Genomic DNA, 15,734 nt, shown 5'->3' with positions numbered 1-15,734 from the left:
GGGGGCGCCCGAAATAGTATCAACTTAAAGCAGCTGGGATTGTCACGCACACCCCACAAAACAATTTGATACAGAAGAGAGGAACACAGACAAAAACGACAAGATAGTAAAAAGCCAACATTCCCCAAACATCAATAAATCCCATTTTATTGTACCCAAAATTCTACATCATCTAAGGAGCTGGAAATCAGCTACTGATGTGAAGTCTTCCTCCGTGTAAAGGGTTAGATACAGAGAGAATTACTGTTACAAAACCAACATGCTCTATGACAGGATACATTAATCACACCCAAACACCTTTTTTTTTCATGTCATATAAGCTTTGTGAAAAACTGCAAGTAAGAAAAATTACAATAATCTTCTCATTAACATTTGAGATTTTAAAAATAGCAAACCTGAATATCTAAGGCCTTAAAACCCCTCATTTGATGGTCAAAAAATCATCTGTCAACCTTTCAATGTTTAACCAGAAGCAGCACCACGGTTCATCCCGCCTTGACGCCCACCTCTTCCACTGCCATTCTGAGAGGCCCGCTGTTGACCCTCTCCATTGCGTCCACCTGAACCCCTGGGTCGCCCTGAAAATTCACCCTGGTTTCTGAATTCATTCCTGCCATAACCCCGGCCACCACCAAAGTTCCCACGGCCCTTGAAACTGTCACTCCGGAACCCACCTCTTCCTGAAGAATACCTCCCTCTCCCACTGTTGCCAACTGTAAGAAACAGCAGCATACTCAGTTTTCTATTAAATTATTAAACATTTACTCATGTTGTCAAACAAGTTATCTTCAAGCTGTATAAGAATAAGGTATCTTTTGAACTTACCTCGGGTAGTAGTTCTCTTTTCCTCGATAACAGCCTCACGATCCCCAATTGTGATAGGTGAAGCCTGAATTTAATTCAACAAAATTCTACATTGAATATGGATATTGACTAAAAAAAATCTACACAAAAAGCATCCCATGGTACAGTATACTACACATAACTAACATCAACCAACAGCTAGATCGCTCTCTTCCTCTACCCTAGCCAAATTAAATTTACATTTTTGTATAAAAAAAAAAGATTTGTACAGGTGCTTTCTTGATTTTGCATAAATGGGGAGAGAGAGAGAGAGAGGAGGTAGTCAGAGGATCATATATGTTTTGCCCAAAACCAATGCCATCAACCCATTCTTGCACCTTGAAGACAAGAGGCTCAAAGCTTAAACCTCAGTTGAACTTATCATAGTTCAAGAATGCAAAAGGCCCTCCAGAAAAGGAAAAGACATTATGTAAGAGTAAAAGTTGTTATGAGTGAATCTATACCGCCAACCTTAAGTTAATTTTGACTCGAGCTACATGATATATTATGATACAAATTTTATGCTTGTTTCCCATAATCCTATCGGTACAATAGAAAAGGTTCAACCTTAAGTAACAAAAACGACAACCAGAAAAGTGCAGTTGTAGCAATGAAACGGTAAAACACATTTGTAAGGGAAATCAACCATCCAAGTGGTAAAGCTGCCTATTACATATATTGCGTGCTATTATTCTTACCCAGGACTCAAATAATGTTTTTTTTTTAATTGGTAAGTTACACATGCATCCAATGATTTTGAACCCAATGCCTCGCCATCCACCTTGCACTTATAAGGGAAGAGGAGCCATCCCAGCCAGAGCTCAAGGGCTCAAATAATATAGGGTTTAAACTACGTCAAAACATTTACCAACCTGAAAGTTGGCGGAAGTTTCCATGTAACTTACCAATTATATTCAAGATGTAATATTGTTGCAATGCATTTATATAGGTTGCCCGGACAAGGTGTCATGGATAAAGGACAAAGCATACATACACTTTAAATTTCATTTCTTCAGGTTTTAGTGCTTATTTCATATTACTATAGTTGTCAATAAATCAGTAACTTGAATTCAGAATAGTTGTCTTTAGTCCCTTGATTTCTAAGACTAGCATATAGAAACCCTGATTAGAAATATAAAAATTTGGTGCTGCATCATGTACCAGGTAACTGAAGTAATACCTCTTAACATCAAACAGTCACTAGAAAAGAATACTGGAATGAAATTTTGCATATGCAACAAGAAGCAAGAGGGATAATGTATTTTGGAAACTAGAAAAATAAATAAATAAATAATGGATGAAATAAGATCTACAGTTTTAGCTTTCAGTTTACTTAATTAAAAATTTATTAAAAAAAAAATATGGGAGACAAGCTGAGCCTATTCAATGCAATTATTTTTCCTTCTTTTTGGCTGGTATTACTTATTGCATGTATAAGGAAGTACCTCAAGAGCACTCTGCATTGAACTCATTGTTTCAAATTCTACAAAGCCAAAAGTGAATCCCTGCTGCAGGACACAAGAAATACATGACTTAAACACAGCTTCAAGAAATGCTCAGCTGTCAAAACACACAAAATACTAACAGAACCAGACCTTATTACTTCTAACTTGGATGCCATTATGCTTGATAAGCCCAAATTTTTTAAACTCCTCCTCAAGTTGCGTTTCTGATGCATTGTAAGGTAAATTCCGTATATATATAGAATGACCTTCAGCTGTAAAGGACACAAATGAAAAATATTAACAGATTTTGAAACTAGAGATATATAACAACTCAGACACAAAACTCTGACAATATGAGATTTACCATGAATTTAATCAATCTCTTATATCAAAATTGGAAAGAAAGGGATTACATATGGTATGGTACAAAAAAGTGTGGCCATGCAGAAATGGATTAGCAATCTATCAATTCATATAAAAATTAGTAGTTACCTTCCTCACGAACATTGCTGCTTTCAGGAGCATTGTCACTATTAGGAGCCAATGCTTCAGGTGCAGGAGCAGGTTTTGCAGACCACTGACTGGTGTTTGTGGGTGCCACTCTTACATTTCTGGCGGGAACATGGACTGAATTAGGCGTTGTACCCTTCATTACCTTCAACTAGATGAAACTCCAAAAGTCAACAACTTTCAAACAATGGATCAACACCAAAAGGTACAAAATTTCATGGAAAAACTATGAGTATGAACTTACAATTGATGCATAAGACTTTTTTGGAGCATCCTCCTCAGCTGCAGGAGCTACATCAACACCTGTAGAATCAGCCACCATAGGAATTTCATCTGGAAATGAATGACTTGGGGGTTCAATAATCTCATCTTCAACCACTGATCCTTCTTCATTATCTGAAGGATCACAAACTTCAGCAACATCATTAAGATCTTCCTCCTCCAAGGAAGTAGCAGGGTCCAGAGAAGGAGGTTCGGGAGCATGATCAGGTTCTTGAAAAAGAGATAGCAGTTTCAAAATGTGAGTCTGACATATATCTCAACATAAGTCACAAGACATAAGGAAAAAGAATCATTCCAACCTGGTTCTGGTGTCAAGGAAGCTGTAGCAACATTTTCATTTATTCCATTGGCTGAGACAGAATTGGTTTGCAACACTTCATTTTCCTCAACAAACCTAAAGACATCATTTAAGACGAAGTAGCCTTTGTCTTGAGGAGCAAGAAAAAATGTTTGTGTGAATTTCCTTTTCAGATTGTCCTTGCCAGTTAAACATCCAGTTACTAGAACAATCACCCCTTTCTCATGAGATTCCTGAGCATCTGCAGTTTTTATCTCAGCCGTAAAGTCTTCATGGTTGAAGGATAGTATCTTCTCATTGATTGCCTGCTCCAAGATGAGAAATGCAACTATTCTTATCAACCTATATTAACTACAATCATAATCTAATGCTGTCAAATTAAATTTAAAAGATTAAATGGGTTATGTATATCAAATGAGTATGAGATTGCTGTTCAAGAAAACTGGAAAGGAGAAAAAAAAAAAGAGCTTAAATAAAACAAACTATGCATATTAATGGGCTGGTTTATGGAGCATAAAGTAAGTTACACATCTGACAATGTGTTAAAAGGGGAAGAAAAAAAAAAGGACTACTCATGACTAGAACAAATTTATGCTCAACAACGAACAAGCAATCCAGCATTGAAATCATGAAAATAGCATTTCCAAGGTCAAAGTTCTCTAAAGAAACACCTGAAGATTATCCCATGACAGATTAGGCGTTGATGAAACCCTAAAGCAAGTTACTTCTTAGCCATTGTTGTAACCAAAAAAAAAAAAAGACTATTCATGACAAGAACAAATTTATGCCCAATAACAAACTACTGTGTATCAAACTAACCCCATTTAGCATGTACATTAACAAGTACCACCTAATTACACATACTTAATCACATGCATACCAAACAACATCACTATTATACTAAATGATCCCTTCTAATCGAATATCAACAGCCCACGGGAAATGGGCTTTCTCCTAATGACATGAATAAGTACACCAACAACACACACTCTTATTTAGTTACATACATACATAAAGGCAATATTGCAATGAATAAAAAACCAAATATTGTTCACTAATTGTAGTTTTTTTGTTTTGAAAAAAACAAAAAAGGACTATTCATGACAAGAACAAACTTATGCCCAATAACAAACTAATGTGTATGAAACTACATAAGTAACCCCATTTAGAATATACATTAACAAAGTACCACCTAATCACACATACTTAATTACATACATACCAAACCATGTCACTATTTTATTTTAACAATTCCTTATAATCGAATATCAACAGCCCGCCGGAAACGGGTTTTCTCCTAATGACATGAATAAGCACACCAACACACATACATATTTAGTTGCAATGAATAAAACAGGCATGAAGCAAATGGGGTTTCTTCAAATGACATACTTGCATGGTAGTGACCGTGGCCATAGTGCCATTAGAATCAGGACGGCTTAGCAAGCTGGAATCTTGATAAAACCTGTGCACCAAACCAGGGGATCTGTACAGTATATGATAATACTGTTCCACAAATGCATTCCCTACAAATTGTGCACTTGGAGCTCCTGAACTCTCTTCTTGCATTGCCATCTTCTACAAAATTCAACCATAAAAACACAAACTTTATTAGTTCACAATAGAAAATTCAGTATTCAAAAAAAAAAAAAAAAAAAAATTTGCAATAACTTTGTTTGATTTTTAGCTGTATGATCGGTTAGGGGGGGGGAGATCGGAGACTAAAGAGTCGAAACCCTAAGATCCGATTGGATAGAGGGAAAAGGGTTTTGTAGGGGAAGGAAACTCCGCCGCGGGAGGCGTGGGAATCACGCGCGGTGGAGATTTTTTTCTGGGAAAGTGGGAGGTGTGTTTGTGAGCTTGAAAAGTGAGAGAGGTTTATTTGAGCTTGTTACCGGAATGACGAGGAGGCGGTGCGGTGGAGACTTTACGGCGCGAGAGAGAGATGAGAGAGAGAGGGGCGGCGCGTGTGGAGGAGATCTGACCGGAAGTTGTGGGGGTGTTGCGGTGTACGTAATGGGATCGCGGAGAATAATACAGACAAGTTTGCGAATTTATGGTGCTCTGTAATAGGAGAATGAAGGCTGTTTGCTCGTTTAAACGCTGCGTTTACTGCTGTGGTTTTTTTTTTTTTGCTTTCTTTATAGAAGGTGAAGTGGGCCAAGACTTTTATAGAGTCAATAAGCCCAAAGCATTTTGTGGCTCGGTAGGTGCTGCCGGCAAAGAAAATTGAGTACATGTGTCAACATCAAGACAAGTTGATTGAGCCATGTTCAGCATTCCCATCGGCAATGCAAAAAAACAAAAATGTTGCATCGCTGTAAAATTAGGAATGCCGATTTAAATCCACACTAGTGGGTACTCGCCTCATTTGTACTTGATAGACAGGTTTTACCCGGTCCGCATGACAAATTGGGTAGGGATGAGGGTTAAAGTTTTCCCCCCGCATCCCCCCCACTTATATTTTAACAATTAAATTTTTTAAAATGTTTTTTATAAGACGTATATTTGAATTTAGCTTTTTAAATTTAAATTTATGATTTTTTGTATATCATATTTGTGAGAGAGTGGACCTAAAACTGCTTGAAGACCTTAGCCTTAAGAGGAAATCTGTGGAATGGGTTCGTTCCCAGGTCCAATGAGGGATAAAAGGACCTCCCATTAAGAATAGACCATTTGAGCTCACTGCCGAGGTAATCTGTGAGACCCATCTTTCCCAAGAAAACACAAACCAACCGAGAAGCGATCTTTCTCTTAGCCAAGGACACCCTTTATTCACCTACTTTCTCGAGTGTTAAGGAAAACACAAAGCTCTATGTAACAATCACTTCTGCATTAAAGGCTTTCCTCACCTAAATGTCAACAATATTGAATGTTGAATGATTGGCCTAATTAGTGGAAACACTCCCTAAAGTCTATCTTGATGATCAAGAAATAATAAAAGAAGGTGTTCATGAGACAAATATCATCCTAAATCCAATTAAGAGCAAGATAGCTGGAAGAGGGGAGGATGGCTATAAAAGAGGGAGGAGAGCAACAAGAGAGAGCCAGAAAAAACCAAAGGAAGAACAAGAGAGAGAGTCAAGAAGAGTCTTCACTTTGTATTCAACATTTAGAACCCCTCTTTGTACCTCGAGAACACATTTTTTTTCCGATATAAGAGCCTTGATTCAGTTGTTTTTATTTTCATCCATCTTATTAATCTTCTCATTGTGGAATTTTGTCTCCCATATTTTATAAATTAGTTGTGTTGATAAAAAAGATCTAACTAGTTCTTCTTTTTTCAGTGTTTTTGACTCCTACAATATTATTGAATTTATAGTTTTATGTTTTTATTATTTACGTTGTTTATATTTTGTAATTGTTGTATTGCTATGTTTGAATTGTTTCTGTATTTCTTATTACTTGAATTTTTGTATTGTTATGCTTTGAGAAGGTATTGAAAAATAGAATTTTTTTTAATGTTTTATGAGTTTTAATTTAATGCATTCAAAATAAACTTATAATAAATTATATACAAAAATTTTTTTGAGTATGGCGGGGGTACCCGTGGCAACCATGGGTATCCACCAGAATAGAGCAAGGAAAAAAAATTAACTCGTCCTAAAGCGGAAGTAGGGCGGACGGGGAATAGGAATCTTGTCCCAAACCCACCCCGTTGCCATTCCTACGTAAAACTACTTCATTTATTAGACCACAATTAATTTCACACTGATTTTTACAATTATTTGATATGGCTCATGAGTGGTGGAACAAAAGTTATAGGTTCATTTAAAAGTGATAAGCGGTTAGTTTAGTTTGCCACATAAGATAGTGGTGAAAATAGGTGTAGAATTAATTGTGGTCCTGAAATAACTCTTTTATATTACTAACAATACACCTTATATCTTATACTTTCTTTATCAATGCTCATATTAAAATAATCTAAAAAAAGAAAAGAGAAAAAGATAAGTTTAAGTAGATGAGAGAGAAAGAAATTGCTAAATAATAATAAAAAAAAGAGCTAAAGTAGACATGTAAATATAATATACATGTCCACTATAATACGTTGTTACCAGAAATGCAAAATAGTGAAAATACATTACTGGATGTGGGTGGTTTTTATTTATTTATGTGATTCTATGTGTTTGGACATCTATTTTACATTTTTTTAAGGCAAAAAACTCATTTTAGTCTCTACATTTTCATACGATTCTCACTTTGGTCCCTAACTTTTTTTCCCACCAATTTTAGTCTATATTCTGGAAAACGTGTCTCGTTTTGTCCCTAATGTTACATCAGAGACGAAAATTGCATAACTGGCAAACGGGATAAATTAAAAATATTAAAATAATACCCACAAATGCCACGTCATTTTTTAAAAACAAAAAATTAATTTATAAATTTTAACTAAATGAAAAAAAGGAAAAAACTGAAATAAAAATAAAAACCCAGAAAAGTAAGAAAATTCAAAACCCAAAGGAAGAACAAGAACAAAAACAAAAACCCATAAAATCAAAATATCACTACACCAGTTCTTGGTCTACCTCGCCGCTGGTACAGGCGAAGTGGGAGGAGATTGCGCGAGTCGCCACCAGTGAAGGAAGGTTCTGATCACGGCGAAATTCAATTTCTCGGCGATTTCTTCTCGTGAGAACAGCAGCGAGGACTGGTTCTTCCTCGTGGTCTTGAAGCGATCGTGGTGCGAGAGGTGGCAAAGAAAGCAAAGCCAGAGAGAGCTTCACGAATACGAAGACAAAGAACAACAATAACAACAACGCTATGATTCTTCTTCTTCGATGAGTTTCGTACAGAGAATGAGCAAGAAACCCAAACCCACCGATCTACAAAATGATTTCCATGACCAAAGACCCAAAACCCAAGACCCACGATCTCCACCATGAAAGCACCTCCATGCAAACCCACATCCCAGGCAAACACGAGCAAGAAGAAAGCAGCGGCGGCTAAGAGAGGAGATGGTTTTGTTGTCAGGTGAGGTTGATTTTGTTTGGGTTTGATAGTTTTGAATCTGAGGTTGGAGGTGGTTTGGTTTCAACTCTAAGGTTTGGATCTAAGGTCTGTGTTTGGTTTCTTAGAAAGTATAAGAAAATTTGGGTTTTAGGTTTTGAGTTTAGGGGTCGAAAATTTGGATTTGATTTTTGTGTTTGATGTTTTGGTGGTGGGGGTTTGAAATATGGGTTTGAATTTAATTTTTTGGGTTTTAAATTTGCTAGATTTGTGTTCTTGTTGTTCTTGTTCAAGACACACTTAGATCTCAATTCATGTGATTTTTGGTTTTTATTTCTGTTTTTAATTTTTTTTATTTAGTTAAAATTAATAAATTAATTTTTTTAATTTTGTTGCTGACGTGGAAAGCCACATGGAGATTGTGGGTATTATTTTAATATTTTTAATTTACTCTGTTTGCCAGCTGTGCAATTTCCGTCTCTGATGTAATGTCAGGGACAAAAACAAGACGTGTTTTCCAGAATAGGGACTAAAATCAATGGAAAAAAAAAGTTAGGGACCAAAGTGGGAATCGCTTGAAAATGTAGGGACTAAAATGAGTTTTTCGCCTATTTTTTATTTTTTTGCTTTTGAAGCAAAAGATGGGAATGTTTTTAGAGAATAACTAATATGCTACTTTCATTTGGTGAGATTTGGTTTAATGGAAGAGTAAGAGGACAAAAAATACATGAAGGAAGAGTTTTTGTTTTTTTTGTTTGTTTGGCATGATAAAAATGATGGAGGACAAAAAAAGGGGTGGTTGGAGTTTTACTTCCACACCCACAAAAATCCATCCTCACCAATTGGAGGAGAAAATGTTTGTTATACGAAATTTATTATTTTACTAATTGTAATCACAATCTTTCTATATTCTCTTGACATGATAAGGGCATAATAGTGAATTTATTAAAATCACATTTTTATATATATAACTTTCACTCCATCTTCCTCTCTACCAAATACACATGAGAGAAAATTGAAATGTTTTCTATCCATTATACTTTTTGCTCCTTTATATATTTTTTATCATCTCACTTTCCTCTAAACCAAACAAATAAGGGTTAGTATTTTTTGTGGATTTTCAGGAATTGATTATGTCCATTTTAATCCTTTTAATTTAGATGTAAGACAGTGATATTTAAATAATTTAATGGTCCTAAAAAAACCCATTTAAACCTCATAAAATAAATGACAGGAGCCAATTAGAGGATTTACATGGGAAGGATCTATTTTCATTTGGTGATATTTGTCAATACCGTATTTTGTCTCGTTCTAAATTTTGATGGAAGTTTTAGCCCTGAATTAAAGGATTTCATGGTTTTAATGGTTAAACCCCCATTCTTTGTTGATTTTTATCAATTTTTATGCAATTGACTAAATTTGATTGAGCTTAAATTTAAATCTAACCATGTGATTATATTAATTTTGATGTTACATTAAAACCATAAAATTCCGTGTAATTTGATTGGTCATGGGCAAAAATCATACTTGGTTTGAATGAGATATTACTAATTGAATGAAATTACCTCTGCTGTATTTTAATTGTGGGAAAAGTAAATAATTTCCTATGAAACACATGCTAAGATTTTTAGTGTAATTTCCATGGAAAATTGGTACTAAATATACCATTTGGGCCCCTTTATTTAGTAAATATATTGATATAATAAAATTGGTACTAAATATATTTTTTTGATGTGAATTTATTTGTAATATTGATATAATAAAATTGATGTTAATTATATTTAGTATTTACTAGCCTTTGAGTGGGCACGTTCTTCTATTTTTTTGGTAAGGGTTAATTTTAAGAACATTTATTATAATTTGAGATTACTACATTTTTCAATCACAAAAATACTTAGAGGTGTGATGAGTATTTTACGTTTTGGATGAAATGACTTATTTATCACATCCCTAAGTTTTTTTGTAATTGAAAAATATAGTAATCTCAAATTAAAATAAATGCTTTTAAAATTAACTCTTACCAAAAAAATAAAAGAGCGCGCCTGCTCAAAGGCTAGTTTAGTTAACATTTTTTTTTTATGAGAGAGATTAATAGCTAGGCTCTTGAAGTCAAATAAGTAGTTTATATAACTTGTAGATGCAAATATGCAATAGTTAATGGCATCCAATGAATATGATTGGTTGCAGTTTATCTAGTATTGCTTTATGTCTATAGGAATTTGGATTGACTTAATCATATATATTTTGTATTGAAATTCAGCATTGTACAACAGCTTTTTTCTAGATTGCTGATAATTTAAAATTTAGCAACTACCAATTTTTTTCTTTAGGTAAAAGGCTCAAAAAATTTTTTTTTTTTGCAAGCATTTAATTTAATATTTTTTTTAAAGAAAAGGCTCTAGACGTGACAATTAATAAATTTTTAAGAAAACCCAGACTAGTCTATGACTCTATGCTTATGGATGTATGTGACAATTAATAAATTTTTTTATATTAATTTATTTGTAATATAATTTTTTGATGGGAATTTATTTGTAATATTGATATAATAAAATTGATGTTAATTATATTTATAACATTTATAAAAAAAAAAAAACCAACGAAAATGTGTTATTCCAAACTGAAAGAACAACATCGACGACCTGTGTTGTTTCCATTTTTCCATTACTGTTCCTTCTGATCCGAAAGACACTACAAAACAAAACCAAAGCCAACTGCTTTGCTTTCTCTCTCTCTCTCTCTCCTCCAATGGCGAAGAAGCCAGCCTCATCCATCTTCGACACCCTGAAGCGCTACATCAAGAAGCCATGGGAGTTCACTGGCCCACAATCCCACCCAGAATTCAGGCTCTCTATTCTCCCCGCCACCCAGTACCGTGTGGAGAGCCCTGCCTCCACCAAGCTCAAGCCATGGATCCCCACTTCAAACCCAGAGACCGTCTTCGACATCAAGTACCACACTCGCGACCAGCGTCGCAACCGCCCTCCGATTCGCCGGACTGTGCTCAAGAAAGCTGATGTGGAGAAGTTGATGAAGGAGACCACCTTCGATGTCAAAGACCTTCCCAGACCCTATCTCGCTGCTGCGGTGGTGGAGGACTTGGATACTCATGGTGGAGGATACCAGAAATAGGTCAGAGCTCTTTGTTTGTGATCTTCTTTTTTGTTTTGTTTTGTTTTGTGGGTTTTGGTGGTCATGGTTGTTTGTGATTTGGGGTTTTGAGAAATGGGTATTTCATGATTTTTGAGTTTTGGCGTTTTTGGATGTGAATTGTTTTGAATGATTTGATATGAATATGATGATGGGTTAGGGTGTGGATGGATTTGGTAATTTGGGTGTTTTGTATTTGGGATTTAGAGTAATGGGTAGTAACTAGTGTGTGTGCGTGTGTGAAAACAAATGGAGCTACTATCAGTATAGGTTTGCATCAAGGATTAGTCTGTATATCTTTGCACTAGTGACGGATGTGCTCACTAAATTGATCAACGTCCATTTGGTTGGAGGGGTGGAAAAGTGGGAGGATAAAAAATGTGGAAAAGTGGGAGGATTAAAAATGTGGAAGAGATTGAAAAGTGGGAGAATAGAAGAGATTTAGTTTTCTCTTATTCATGTTTGGTTGGAGGATGGAAAAGTGGAGAGATGGAAAACTTATTTTTTTGGTTGAGAAGAAAAATGAGAGGATGGAATTAAACATGGAATTAATGTCAAATTAAAAACATGGCAAGACGCTTTAGACTATAAAGACCTTCAGTTAAGTGGGACTAAAACAGTGTATGGGATGTAACTATTGTGTGCTCATAGAAAACTTTTTAAGTTAAAAGGGAAAATTTTATTAGACTACTATAAGGCCAGTTATACTCTATGGAATTGAATTTAGGTGATAGAACTAGCATATTCATAAATTCAGTCGAAAACGGAATGCTAGAAGTTTTGAGGTATGTGAACACTATTCTCAAGATTAAGTCTTTCTTTCTTTCATTCTTTGCTCGAGTGGAGCTTAGTTTTACAAACATATTCCTTTTCTTCTCTTCCTATTTTGATTGATCATTGTAATATGGGATCTTAATTGTTTTGCACCCATAGTACATTTTCTGAGTACTTGGGTCTGTTTTGATTTCAGTAAAATCCTTATTGCTTATAAAAAAAAGCATATTAATAAATTGAGTATAACTGAAATGAAAATGCTATATTGGATAAGTGGAAATATAAGGAAAGATAGGATTTAGAATGAGGAAATTTCGCTTAAAAATAGGGGTGAACCCTATTGATGAAAAGATGAGGGAGAGTTGCTTGAGGTTGTTTGATCACGTTCAAAAGAAAGCAATTTATGCACTAATGAGAAAGATTGAGTTGATTCAAGTTGAGGGAACAAAAAAAAAGTTAGAGAAAGACCAAAAATAATTATTTAGAAGTAGTATTATGGGAGTATCAGAGAGTGACTTTGGATAGAATAGAATGGCAGAAAAGAATTCATGTTGCCAACCTTGGGTAGTTTGTTGAAGTTTCATAACTGGCCTTAAAATTTTGGAACTAAGGTTTTGTTGCCGTAGAGTAATGGGTTTCGAGATTATATGTGTTTGGGGTTGTGGATTTGCGGGTTGGGAGGGCTTGTATTTGATTTGGGGTTTGGGAAGGCTTGTATTTGATTTGTGAGTTATTTTTGTTAGTGGTGATGTCATAATGTATAATTGGTTAGTTGTTGTAGATGGGAAAATGTGTATTTTGAGTGTAAGAGTAGTGGATATATACTGTTTTGGGATTTTCATGGTTGAAGAGTGTAATGTTGGTGTTTTGAGATTCAAGTGTATCTTTTAAGAATTCATGTATGTCTGTGTTATATGTTATATGTTATGGGTAGCTCTAGTTTTTGTGTCAGTTGTTCCTCTGAAGTGGGAAAGAGTTTGACAGCAAATAGTTGGCATTGTTTTGGGTAGTTTTGATGCAAGTGATGTAGCATGTCATACTAAATTTATATAAAAAGAGAAACTGTGAGTGTAATCAATAAGTGGTTGTGGACATTTCAGTTTGGATAGAGAGATCATGCATGTAAAGTCTTAAAACCTGTGACATTCCTATATCAGAATCTATTTCATTGCTATTAAGCTGCCAATGGACTTTAGGCCCAATCGCATTTCTACCCACCTTAAGTATGGGGGCTGGTTGAGGACGAGTTCGAATCCCCTTAGGTGCATGAGTATTTAATTAGTAATATCAATGTGCTTTAGACTTCCAATTTAATCACGTTATGATTCAGTGTCTATCATTAATTTGGCTCTTGAGTGGAGAATTGCTTATATAAGCACATTGTAAAAATATATGCATGCATGTATGTAGGTATATATAATTTTAGAAAAAATGTTTAAAAAAGTGTCGTTGTCTTGTTAAATCTAACAATTGTTTGCCTTTGGAAAAATCCATCATTTTCATATTTGAATTTTTTTTTTCTATCTTTTAATTTTTAGATTGTAATTTCTAGTAAGTGCTCTTTTGGATAGCTTAATTTGTGCAGTAAGTCAGTAACTATAGATGGTGCCAGTTGAGCTAGAGCTCATTGGCAAATAATCTATGGCTTAAATGGCACTTCCTCCTCTTATAAGAATGGGTGGAAGGTGAGGCTTGGGTCTAAAACCTATTGGATGCTTGTGCAACTTACCATATATATATATATATATATATAAAGCAGTAGCTTATTTGCCTTTTACCCATGTAAGTTGATAATGTGAACATGCATTAGTGGTCGATTTTGACAAAATTGCCCTTATATCATGCCATAATACGGTCACCTAGTATGAAGGAAGATTTTTGGGTCTTCTATAAGGACCTAGAGAATGTGTAGCATTCAGCAATGAAATTTTAACTTAAAAAAGCACCTCTAAAGGCTAAAGATAACAGCATTGTTGGGAAAGGAAAGGGACAGAAGCAGAGCATGTTGCCCTCCTGTGATGTGGGGCATAACCTCAAGGCTAAGGTGTAAATATCTTCCATCTCAATAAGTTCTTTAAGTTTGTATACTTTAATCTTTATGGTTTACAGCACGAATGATATATCTACCAATTTAAGGTAAAAAAACATAGCAATAAAGAGAAAAAACTTGGTGGGAAATCTGAGGAAAGCTGTGTGGTAGCTTGCTTTTATATCTGGATTTCCTCCAATGGTCCAATGGATGATATGAATTTTGCCAAAATGATTTTCTGCAGTGACTGTAATTGTGTTATACAGAGAGTAAAATAATCTGCAGTGTGTATTTTAGATGTAAAGTTCCTCTGAGTTTTGTTTTTGTTTTTTATTTGGTTGGGTGGGGGTCTTCAGTTATGACCATATTTAGTAACATCCTAAGTTGACCCTATATTACCAGTTACCAGTTCTGGTGATGGCTTTCAATTATCTGTAAGGCTGTTTGGCTGTGTTCTGGCTGGATTTACATCTTCAAAGCCTATTAAAAACAAAAGGGGGCTGTTCAAATTCCTTGGGAAATTCAGATGTGCCATGCTTTTCTGTTATCCTTCATCCTTGTTTGTTTCATAGGTTTTGTATTCTTGTTATACAATCTGAGATACACAAATTGTATGACAAGAATACAGACTGAGATACCCAGATTTTATAACAAGAATACTATCTGGGTATCTTGTCTGTTTTCTTTTGTCTTATTTAAAATTTTCTTTTTTATTGGAAAGTTGCATGTACATCCAATGGGTCTTGAACCTATGACCTTACTCTTGCCTTGTTCTTAAGGGCCTCATCTGGGTTTTTCAGAGTATGTATTTATATCTGTTCCCTGTTGCAACGGGAATAAATTATTTCTGTTCTTTTATGTATTCTTTCCTGCAGTCACTTTGAATGACTCTAAGTATGTTTTGGCATGTCAACAGGCTTGGATTGTGGGGAAATGGTTGTGCTCCGGTCTTCCGTCTGTTTCTCCCTGTCTTGCTCCATGACTGAGGTTATTCCAGATTAGAGATTTGCATAGACTGTCCATTAAAGAGGATATGTCTTTGAATTAATAAATTTGTTTGCCTTGCCTGCAATTGGGTTTTATTTCCTTTTTCTTCTTGCGTTGAGATGTTTGTACAAAATCCAAATATAACTGCAGGTTCAGTGCTGGATGACTTAGATGATTATGAAATCTCAAACTTCTAGTTTTGTTTTGTTTTACATGTGATCATCTAGTGAGACTCTTCAGTGTCATTTTCTTTTCACGACTGCAACTAAATAAACATTTCCTGCCAGAATTTGGAAAGGACAGGGGGCAAGTCTCATATTTCTTGTTTTCTTTCTGTTTTTGCCTCTCCCTAATCAAGATGATCAACTTTTCTTGTGTAGGGTGCTGTTCTTGTTTTGTTGGTATAGCAAACTCTGCTGTAGGTATGGCAAATCCATATTTTTTCGCTGATTGAGAAATTTTGTAATAG

General features: G+C 35.1%; 2 protein-coding genes across 3 annotated transcripts; one reads left to right on the top strand and one right to left on the bottom strand.

Moving 5' to 3' along the window:
• Positions 1–120: 120 nt before the first annotated feature.
• Positions 121–5,492, bottom strand: LOC142630871 (nuclear transport factor 2). Of its 2 annotated transcripts, none has more exons than XM_075804925.1 (9): positions 5,274–5,492; positions 4,771–4,956; positions 3,380–3,683; positions 3,043–3,290; positions 2,781–2,949; positions 2,439–2,560; positions 2,289–2,351; positions 826–889; positions 121–713 (listed from the first exon to the last, which is right to left on the bottom strand). In XM_075804925.1, exons 2-9 carry the CDS (start codon positions 4,951–4,953, stop codon positions 463–465), a joined length of 1,404 nt encoding a protein of 467 aa, XP_075661040.1. In that variant the 5' UTR covers positions 4,954–4,956; positions 5,274–5,492; the 3' UTR covers positions 121–462. The 2 variants fall into 2 exon arrangements, with proteins under 2 accessions (XP_075661040.1, XP_075661041.1); XM_075804926.1 differs by having other exon boundaries at positions 2,289–2,348; positions 5,274–5,442.
• Positions 5,493–10,929: 5,437 nt separating this feature from the next.
• LOC142631273 (uncharacterized) lies at positions 10,930–15,644 on the top strand. The gene is made up of 2 exons (XM_075805401.1): positions 10,930–11,457; positions 15,195–15,644. The coding sequence occupies exon 1, from the start codon at positions 11,074–11,076 to the stop codon at positions 11,455–11,457; it is 384 nt and encodes a 127-aa protein (XP_075661516.1). The 5' UTR covers positions 10,930–11,073; the 3' UTR covers positions 15,195–15,644.
• The last annotated feature ends 90 nt before the right edge of the window (positions 15,645–15,734 follow it).

This window comes from Castanea sativa, chromosome 4 (assembly GCF_040712315.1).
Source record: "Castanea sativa cultivar Marrone di Chiusa Pesio chromosome 4, ASM4071231v1".
In the NCBI taxonomy this organism is placed as follows: domain Eukaryota; kingdom Viridiplantae; phylum Streptophyta; class Magnoliopsida; order Fagales; family Fagaceae; genus Castanea; species Castanea sativa.
The sequence above is the reverse complement of the archived record's forward strand: the minus strand, read 5'-3'. Positions and strand labels throughout refer to the sequence as shown.

What these genes read in the sequence shown, in the direction of transcription:
- LOC142630871 (XM_075804925.1), bottom strand. Translation starts at nt 4,953, where the DNA reads ATGGCAATGCAAGAAGAGAGTTCAGGAGCTCCAAGTGCACAATTTGTA. An exon ending in TTCCTTGACACCAGAACCAG is followed by an intron (nt 3,291 to 3,379) that starts GTTGGAATGATT and finishes CTCTTTTTCAAG; the next exon opens with AACCTGATCATGCTCCCGAA. An exon ending in AAAGAGAACTACTACCCGAG is followed by an intron (nt 714 to 825) that starts GTAAGTTCAAAA and finishes TGTTTCTTACAG; the next exon opens with TTGGCAACAGTGGGAGAGGG.
- LOC142631273 (XM_075805401.1), top strand. Translation starts at nt 11,074, where the DNA reads ATGGCGAAGAAGCCAGCCTCATCCATCTTCGACACCCTGAAGCGCTAC.